General features: G+C 35.7%; 1 protein-coding gene across 1 annotated transcript in view; it reads right to left on the minus strand.

Moving 5' to 3' along the window:
* LOC107714274 (leukocyte tyrosine kinase receptor-like) overlaps positions 1–10,887 on the minus strand; it is a gene marked incomplete at its 5' end in the record, with an annotated part of 255,294 nt that overhangs the window by 10,590 nt on the left and 233,817 nt on the right. The window contains 4 exons of the mRNA XM_016520089.1: positions 4,023–4,115; positions 8,418–8,515; positions 9,244–9,373; positions 9,464–9,528. Coding sequence (XP_016375575.1) covers positions 4,023–4,115; positions 8,418–8,515; positions 9,244–9,373; positions 9,464–9,528 — 386 coding nt within the window. The remainder of the gene's footprint in view (positions 1–4,022; positions 4,116–8,417; positions 8,516–9,243; positions 9,374–9,463; positions 9,529–10,887) is intronic.

A 10,887-nucleotide genomic window follows, 5' to 3' on the forward strand; every position in this document is an offset into this window, starting at 1 on the left:
ACTAAATAATGTGTTAAAATATATATATATATATATATATATATATATATATAGCTTTACTGAATGCTGTATCTGAGTCTTATCTGAGGACATATTCTTCACATTTCTCATAGTGTGATCACTGTGAGTCTGAAACCATTTTCTTCATCCAGAGCTGATGTTATCAAGATCTAGTTCCAATATCTTACCCTCTGCTGACAACAGTGAAAAATAAATAAAGTGAGAAAGAAAAAAAGAGAGACAAATAGGTCTTGTTTTTTTGCCATCAGCTACCCTGAGGTTGCTAAAGCAATATTCTTGGGTGTGTGTATTATGCTGAGCATTTATAACAAAAATATATACTGGCCACTATCTCCAAAACAATAGCATTTGCACTTTTGTCAAAATCTTATCTTTTCGAGCTCTGGATCTATATAGTCTAGCTTGTGGCTTGCTGGGGTTGTGGCAGCGAGGCCTGTTCTACCTCCCTCAGGAAAATACACCTCACATACTAACATAACACTCATGTTCCACCAATCTCAGCCATGCCTCGATCTCGCATGCCGGGACTCAAGGGAAACCAACAATGAAACCCTTTGAAGTATGAAATCAAGAAGAACACAAAACCTTTGTAGCGCTACTGACTATATAGTCTCTGGTGGAATGGATTGCTGCCACAGGCGAGGAGATTGAGGAAAGAAGATGAGGCAGGGGAAGCAAAGTTTGGGATGGTGAAGTTCATAAACTCAATTTAAGAGATAAATCAAAATATCTTCATGACTATATTCGTATTTTGAATGTCAGATAAAAAAAAAAAAAGAGTTATGTGAATGGCTGTATCTTTCTCATTCTAGACAGCATATTATTGGGCAAAAAAAATCTGTGTAGTGCAACATGAGTCATCAATATTTTTAGTCCATTTCCTAGAAATAACAGCTGAAAATTTTAAATGTGAATACCCGCTAAAAGTGAATTTCAACATTTGAGTACACCAGCATATACAGTACATGACTTCAAAACCGACAATAACTACACAACACAAAACTCAAATTTTAATTAATGTGGCCTTTAACGAAACCTTACAATTAGTCTTATTTAGGATCAAGGTGTTTCAGGAAGTTTACAGGATGCTCTTCTGTTCAAAAACAGCAAGACAGAACAGAATGCAACACACAGGGATTTTAATTTTCAGAAAATAAGTATGCTCCATATCAATTTAGTGCTCAAAGCTCTCATAGTCCTCACAAACCAATGAATTATGCATAAAAACAGGAACATTGCTCACAACAAACATTTGGACTCCAACAGTAACCGTCTTAATATTGATTGTTAAATGTGAATTGAAAACACAAGTTGTGTTTTGATGGCTTTAGTGGTTTTATTTTATTTAGTTATTTATTTTTAACTTATTATTTTAAAGAATGGTGCTTTAAAGAGGACCAGTATAGAGATGCAGCTTGTCAGAAATAGATTTAGTGTGCTAACATTGTAACAGTTTGCTGTCAACACGTTAAAACCCTCCCCAAGACAACGCATCTCTAAACTCATCCTCTTTAAAGCACCATGCTAAAAAAGATTAAAGCTTACAAAAATAAAATAAAATAAAAAGTCAACTTCACTAATTGTTTGTTGGGAGACTAGTCGACCATCCTGACTTATCCCTAGTGATAATGAAACGCTGTCAAAAATTGAAGAAACCTCTAGAGCTAACTATGTCCATTAAAATTGACATCTCAGCATCCTGAACTCTCGGAGGATGAGATAAAATATTCACGCAAACCTCCACTGTAATTCTCCCTATCCCCTATCACATTTTCCATTTTCCTCATAGCTCTGAACTCCTGCGCTGTCGGCAGAGCTCAGCGGGAAAATGCAAGAAACATCTACATCAGCAATTAGAGCGCACTTTTATGGCAACACTCCGGAGGGAGTAAAACAATGCTCCATCTTTTCCCCTTAGATTTCCTCTGGCTAATAATACCCTTCTTTCACCAGCTAAGTGAGCCATTTTCACACACATGTTCCAGTAGCGGTTGAGAGGCAGTCAAGCTCACAACTCCTTTCACTTCGTCACAGCAGATTCACACTAGTGCCAAATTATGTATCTCTCTAAAGACAGTCTATAGCTTATGAAGACTGGATTTTGTTGGTTGTAATACAACACCACATGGCTTTATTACCTATTCTGATATGTAAGATAAAGTGACTGACTGATTGACTGAATGATTGATTCTGAGTGATATAGAAGGCAACGTAAGATTTCGTTGTTGTTGACCTAAATAAAATGAACTTGACAGTCACTGTGCTTTTTCACATTATAGAAAAAAGCAGCTGTGACATTTTGATAATAGCTCCTTTTGTGCACCTTCCACAGAAAAAAAGTCAAGAGTTTTGAGTGACACTTAACTTTATTCTGAACTTTTAAGTTCAGAATATTAGCCTACTGCTATATGTGCACTTGCACAGTATAAATAGTGAATATGGCTAAAGAGGGACACATGATAAAGTGGGACAGTTAAGCTTGAATATGAATTTAACTTTGAGGGACCAACAACCAATTTACAACCGCCAGCAAGAAAGTCAATGGTAGGGAAAATTATATAGTTTTACTACTTTAAAAAGATGTGCCTCAGATTTATGTTCACTTATTTTTTTGTAAATGTCACATATAATATTTCATGATGTATCTGAAAATTCGAAAGTGATTACAAAATAATAATAATAATAATAATAATAATACTAATAATAATAAGTACAGGCTCCTCCCTGGCTTGTTTAAGACGAAAAATGAAAATGAGTCCCAATTTACCATTATTCTGGGATTTTATCAGAAGAGGTCTTTCAGTGTTCCTCTCTGTATTTAAAACAATAGAATGTTGACAATACAATAACAATAACAATTCACATTTTGCATAATTCAGCAATTGCTGTCTAGTTATGATCACAGACATAAATCCTGTTAATTTCCATTTCATGAATTCAGAAAATTTAGATACTACATTAAGTACACTGCCTTGCAAAAGTTTTTTATTTTATTTTTTTAATTAATTAATTTTTTTAAAGAAATCTCTTCTCTTATGCTCATAAAGGTTGCATTTATTTGATCAATAATACAGAAAAACATAATATTGTGAAACATGATTATGATTTAAAATAACAGTTTTCTATTTTAATATACTTTAAAATATAATTTATTCCTGTGAGTCAAAGCTGAATTTTCATCAGCCATTACTCCAATCTTCAGTGTCACAGGATCCTTCAGAAATCATTCTAATACAGTATGCTGGTTTATTATCAATGTTGGAAACAGTTGTGCTGCTTAAGATTTTTTATTTTATTTTATTTTTCAGGATTCTTTGATGAATTATAAGTTAAAAAGAACAGCATTTATTCAAAATAAATGCAGCCCTGATGAGCATAAGATACTTCTTAAATAATAACAATAATAATAATAATAATAATAATAATAATAATAAACATTAAAAATATTTCTGATCCCAAATGTTTGCACAGCCGTGTATACTATAGGAGTGTTTTGGTAGTATGTTTTGTCTAACATAGCCATGGTTTATTTCTGAGAGCGAGCGAGTGCACGAGAGAGAATGTTTGACCAGTGTTAACCCACAGGTAAACATCAGTATAAATTATAAAATAGATAAAAAATAAAATAGAAATCTACCCTTTGAATTAGCTGAGCGCTTACTAAATAATTTTGCTTGGCTCTTGCCTTAAAATTAGAAATATGTTGATAATAAAAGCTCGCAAATGGGTTTTCAGAATGAGATACGCTTTCATCTTTTCTCAACTGAAATACTGTGGAGAAAAAACACAGCCACTAAACAGTCTTTCATATTTTATGGCCAACTGAATATTGAATATAAACAAGGATGCAAAGTAGAACTGTCATGTGTTTGACTGGTGCTTGTTAATTTAATTTAATTTAATTTAATTTAATTTAATTTTTATTTATAATTTTAGTGTACCTGTCAGGATGATATTAAGGTGAATTATGAGATGATGCCATACTGAAATATGTAGCGTACCTGTAGATGTCTCTGGCCATGCCAAAGTCACCAATCTTGGCCACCCTCCCTGGACCTTTGCAAGTCAGAAGACAATTCCTGGCAGCAATATCCCTGTTAAGAATAAAGAGTGATTATTCTGACGGTCAGATTCAGAAGACAGACACATGTACCTCAGATATTTGTCTGATTTAAAAATATCCATTACAAAAAAATATCCAGTATCACAGTTTAATCTTCTGCTGGTTATGCTGTCCCTTGTTTCTCCTGTACTATTTATTGTTGTTTCTACCATGGATTTTCATTTTGTTTTTGTGAAATATATTAAAGAAAGCTGCATTTAGATCACTCTCTCCTTGTTTTTCCTTGTTACCCGCCAGGACATATATTTTATGTTAAGAAATATTTTCAATAACTTAAGCTTTGCTAGCTTAAAATTTTTAACATTGTTCAGCAACAATGTTGTGATATGAAATTGTTTCCAGTCCTGTTACTGTAAATAACCTTCTTGCAAATGCAGGTATATTACCAATTTGGCAAACTAATTAGCTAAATATTTCTACACTCTAATAATTCTAGTCATAAATGTTCAATTATGCCTATTGTCTAATTACTGATGTCCACTTTAGGAGTTATTCGACACCATTGTGAGATGCTGTTCACACATACAGTATTTAGAGCATGCAAAATGAATGACACCCCATCTACATTTCCAATGCAACAAAGATAGAGCACTCCAATTATAAACAATGAACCTGCCAACGCTGCAGGTGTTTGAAACACAGTTAAACACAAACTTTGTCTGTATCATAGACAGCTGTACAATGGGAACATTCTAGCGTCAGTGGCCTATAGATAGACTATTGTCAATCTCTAAACTGATTAAGTCAACAACACACACTAATTAACAGTACTTCTTTCTTTCTTTCTTTCTCATGTATCCAATTTTCCCATCTCAGGATTTTCCTTTTACAGTGTTGTGTCTATGTATTGATTCGATGATAGAATTGCATACTATATGGGGCAGTCGTGGCCTAATGGTTAGAGAGTCGGACTTGTAATCCGAAGGTTGTGGGTTTGAGTCTCAGGTCCGGCAGGAATTGTTGGTGGGGGAAGTGAATAACCAGCTCTCTCTTCCACCCTCAATACCACGACTGAGGTGAGACCCTTGAGCAAGGCACTGAACCCCGAACTGCTCCCCGGGTGCCACAGCAATATGGCTGCCCACTGCTCCGGGTGTGTGATTGAACTGCTTTTGTAGTTTTAATAATCAATTTATTTGTTCACTACTGTGTGTGTGCACTTGGATGGGTTAAATGCAGAGCACAAATTCCGAGTATGGGTCATCATACTTGGCCACACGTCACTTCACTTCACTTCAGTTTATAGTTAACTAAGATCACATGTTTGGTGCCTGCCTGCTTAATTAACTAACTCGACCAGCAAACCACTTTAGGCAAGTTTCTAGAGCCCCTAAGGCAGGGGTCTCCAACCTTTTTTACACCACGGACCGGTTACGTTTGGAAAATATTCTCGTGGACCGGCTGGGGGTGGGAGGGATATATATATAGCATTATAATAGCATTATATAGTGGTTCAACGCATAATATTGTGTTTTTTTTAATCACAGATTGGACTATTTTTTTCTGATAAGCAAGAAAAAAAATATTTAAAGCACAGAGAATGACAATGCCGTGAAGGGTTTTTGACAGGCTAATTTTATGTGTATGTATACGCAGCTCGGTATCTCCGCGCTGTCTGAAACACATCTCTTGTGCGCACTTTGATTGTGTGCGTGCGCAGCGCGTGAGTAACGAATTGAGCTCTCTTTCGTTTCTTCTTCTTGTGGTTAAGCAAGAAAAAAATGAAGGGTTAATGACATAGGTTAATTTTATGTGTATACGCAACTCGGTATTTCCGCGCTGTCTGAAACACGTCTCTATGTGAGCGTTTTGATTGTGTGCGAGAACAGCGCGTGAGTAACGAATTGAGCTCTCTTTCGTTTCTTCTTCTCGTGGTTTAAAATTGCTTGTATGTGTAAATCGGAAATTAATCTGCGAATCACGTAGTAGGGTCTGTAGGAACGGTAGGGTCTCATCCGTATGTATTACAGATCAACTGCGATCCGTTTAACTCCTAATATGTGACAGATCAGAGCAATCTTTCATTTACTTATTTAACATGAAATTGTCAAATTTCTACACCATATCAATCGCATACAATGAAAATACAGAATAATTAGAACAATCATTAACATAAATAAATAACAGAGTGTCATATATACACATTTTTCCCAGAACGTTCTTGTGACCCGGTAGCAATTCTTCCACGGCCCGATAGTGGGTTTCGCTATTTACATGGCGGAATGTAATTTTTCATATTTAAAAATGTTTCTGTGCAGCAGCGCGTCCCTGTGTGTGTAATAAAAAACACACCTCGTTTTCAGACCAAATGCATTTGCTATTTAAACAACGCGGAACAGGACGGGAAAATGAGAACTGCGTCGGGCTGAAACTAGCAAAAACACTTGCGCCGAGCCTTGCGCCAGGTGTATGATAGGGCCCAAAGTATCATAAACTCTTCCTCCATAAGCACAATTCCTTATCGGCTTACTCACCTCCTGAGAGTGTGACACCCTCAGACTTTAAAAGATCACTGTCTAAGAACACAGGGTAGAGGCAGATAAGTTCTGGATTCTGAAGTCTAAGAGAAGTTGGTGAAGATGATGCTGAGCTGGAAGCCTTCAAAGGACCCCTAAGCCTTGTCTTTGCTTTCATCAAAAACCTTTTGCATCGAACCCCGTTCTCTCTCATCAACAAAACTTCAGCAACTCTTTTCAGGACTCTCTTTTAAACAGGCGAGATATGCAAGTATCAAACTTTGCCTCATTAATTGAGACACTAAGTATCATCTACCCCATTTTTACAAAGGTGTGTTTGAATTAAGAAACTGATGTTTCCTTGAGGCTGTAGATCTGCTGAATACCAAATTCTGCTATAACATCATACTTGTATTCTTTACTATGCTTCAGCTTTAACCCTCTTCCTATACCAGACTCTCTCTCTCTCTCTGTGTGTGTGTGTGTGTTTGGTATTCCCTACATTATGGGGACTAAAACATCCCCACATAGGATAGTAACACCAGTAAATTCTGACCTTGTAGGGACCTTTATTGGTTCCCATGAGGAGAAGTTTATAGAAGTTTTTTGAAAATCTAAAAATGCAGAACGTTTTGTGTGAAGGGTAGGTTTAGAGTTAGGTTTAGGGTAAGGGGGTTGAAAATACAGTTTGTACAGTAGAAAAACCATTAGAATAGTGTTAAAATAGTTTTAATGTAGTCAATTAAGTATTGTTTATACTGTATCACACTTGAGGCTGTTTGCTGTTCTGCTCATAACCGGAGTCCCTTGTAAGGTCTCTGTCTTGTGAAACAGGCCCCCATAAGCTGTGGATTCACCACGTGAATTATGAAACAGAAATATTACAGAAGGATCTAAAGATCTCCCCTTTATCAGCCATCATGAGGTATCTATACCAATCCTAATCATGCCGATCACAGCTATATGCTATTAAAAGTGTGTTGGATGAGAATTAGGGCATTATTATCAATGGCCAAGAGAGTATTATTCTGCTATAGACGTTCTCAAGAAACATTCGCTAGATGAGTGTTGGCGGGCTGTCTAAGACTGATTCTGTCAGGAATCCCCCAGACCAGTTACTTGATCCAAATACTTTTGTTGATCATAATTAATTAATATTTTTTTTCCCCCTTTTGGGCTAATTTGCTACAGTGTTGTGGCCAAAAAGGCAAAAAAGTGGTGTACAGTTATGAGGACATCTTGATCTGCAAGTTATGAGGAAATCTTGATCTGCAAGACTATTCTTGTTTCTTTTTGAAGGTCATGTCATGATTCCATGTTTCCAATTACATGTACTATTTGAAGGCATTTGGCATTGCACACCCAGTATCTGACAGCAATGGATTACACCTGTATGCTAAAAAAAGAAAAGAAAAAGAAATCCTCACAAAAGGGCAAAACGATCAATCCCTCTGGGTTTTGACCAAAAAGTTGAAGCTGAACACAAAGGCCCAGATACATTTTAACTCAGTGAGGAACTTCAGTAGGAAACCGCAGATGGGTAAGCGCCTCAGCGTCCCTGTTCTATACCGGGATTGATGACCATACTGCTTATGTAGCATAAATGAGCTCTAAGTGGACTCATTTTTCATGCCATTCTGGATAAGAGTGTCAAAAGGAAATAGAACTCCCAGTGCAGGTATGAGAGGGAAGCAGAACTCCTGAACAGAGGCAGGAGCGCTGAATTTGTGCTGACTTCAGAAAAAAAGCAGATCATCCATCTGTTGTTAAATCGATCTGTAATGTGTGTAGGTGTGTTGGGTTGTCGGTAATTATACCTGTGGATGAACTGGTTATCTTCTAAGTACTGGCAGCCGCGGGCGATGTCTCTGGCAATATTGAGAAGATCTACCATGGTTAGACTTGAGGGATGCTCCTGGAAAACATTACAGAAAATCAGAATGCTGGGTATTCCCTTGTGAAAAAGAAGTACACTTTAGCAAAGTTTCAAAAAGAATACTCATTAATATACTTACATAATATACTTAAAAGAATATACTTAAGTGCAAACAGAATGTAATGTCTTTGGATACATAATTGCATGCTATTTACAATTAAATACACATCTATTATAATTAACTTTAAATATAATACCAAGTGACACTAACATACTACAGTTAAAATTATAATCAAGTACTTTAGTATGTTAGTCAGCACATCAGAATAAGTTTAATTCTTTATAGCCTGAGAAAGGATTATTAAAACATGGTTTAAATTGTACTGCAATGTAACATTTTTAATTTGACATTATTATAAACTAAACATTACTTAAGTGTGTTAAGAAACAAACATGAAAGTGTACTCTAAGTACACTTAAGTGGCCTTTTATTTCATTAATATTATATTATCTGAAAGTACAGTAATTTTATTATTATTATTAATATTATTATTATTATTATTATTTAATAACAACAAAACCAAATCAATAATCCAAAAACAAAGTAATACACAAACTAATAATGAAAAAGAAGCCACAAACTAATGAAAAATAACTTAACGAGATTAATGCAATACAAGACTCTGTGACTCTCTCTCTCTCTCTTTCTCTCTCTCTCTCTCTCTCTCTCTCTCTCTCTCTCTCTCTCTGTGTGTGTGTGCTCTTACTAGTCTTGGTCTAGTTTCCCTCAGGAAGCTTTTGAGATCCCCTCCAGCCATCAATTCCAGCAGAATGAAGCGAGGCAGAGCTTGGAGACTCACCCCGATACACCGCACAATGTTTTGGTGACTAAACTTGCTGTCAGAGGAATAGAAATAGAAATGTGGTATTTTTGCTATAAATTAGCCTATGGAATGATGTAGCCTATCTTGTGTTTTTAATTTTTACCTGATTATGAGAGCTTCCATGAGAAAATCCAGTTCGTCCTGCTCAGAGCACACCTCAGGAAGGGTCTAATAAAATAATAATTTAATAATCAAATCTATGCAAACCATTAAATCACTGGCCCTGCCCCCATACCTGTATGTCATCTTACATTTTATACAGTTGACTGTTGACAAATATGAGGCAGGGCAACAACTCCATAAATGCAGTTATGCCCTACAATTCAAGATATTGGGGCAAAAAAATGCCCCTGTATGAGTTTTTGTCTCATATTTATATCACGATAAGCGATATCACACGAGCAGCGAGAGCAATATCACACGAGTGCTGTTTTGCACGAACAGCAAGAGTGCAAATGTGATTTTATACAATAGTTCAGTAAAGAAGAAGTACATATAGTGTTTTTGCTCAATTTTGCCAAAGAAAATATTACCTATAAAAGACACCGCAGAACTGTTGTGCGTCTGTGAGCAACATAGCGGTGTTCAGTTTCTGAATGAATCCTCGCTTTGCACGAATCGTGTGAACCAATGATTCAAAGGCCCATTGATAGAACCGTTTACTTCATTCCTGACTGAATCAGCTGTTTGAACCAATAGGTTGAATGAATGACTCATAAAGACATTTAACGCCACCTGCTGGCAGTTTTAGTTTCTTAGAGTATCATTTCATTTATTAAAAATAATAATAATTATAATAATTAAATAAATAAACATTAAAGGGATAGTTCAACAAAAAAAAAAGAATACATTCTGTCATCATTTACTCACCCTCATGTCGTTTCAAACCTGAATGTCTTACTTTTTTTTGCATAACAAGAAGGTATTTTGAGGACAAAAGCTGTTTTGGTTACCAGGGACTTTCATTGCATGAACAAAAAAAATACAAAAAAAATAGATGTTTCTCAAATTATGTTCTTTTATGTTCCATATTATGTTAGGCCATTGTAGCCTAAATGTTTATGTGTAATACATTTTAAGTTGAATCAAATAAAATATTTATTTCTGATACTTTCTCATTTAACACACAATATTAGCTTTAAATAATCTTTTTGGGGTATTTTCACAGCCAAACATAATTTGCGATTAATTCGATTAATTAATCGCCACACCATGTAATTAAATAGATTAAAAATGTTAATCGACTGACAGCCCTAATATATATATATATATATATATATATATATATATATGTGTGTGTGTGTGTGTGTGTGTGGTGTGTGGTTTGTGTGTGTGTGTGTGTGTGTGTAAGAGACCCAAAACAGTGTTTTCATGATTACAACAATTAATCAAAATATTAAATACCTACCTACAAGATCAAGCAGCATAACAGACTGTTTATATATTTGCAGATCTTACCTTTACAGCCACCTGCATTGGGCTGGGCTCCCCTGGAATCCCAACGGCTAGTCCTTCATAGACCTCACC

The sequence above is a fragment of the Sinocyclocheilus rhinocerous genome, unplaced genomic scaffold, assembly GCF_001515625.1.
Source record: "Sinocyclocheilus rhinocerous isolate Xijiao unplaced genomic scaffold, SAMN03320098_v1.1 scaffold3254, whole genome shotgun sequence".
NCBI classification, from domain to species: domain Eukaryota; kingdom Metazoa; phylum Chordata; class Actinopteri; order Cypriniformes; family Cyprinidae; genus Sinocyclocheilus; species Sinocyclocheilus rhinocerous.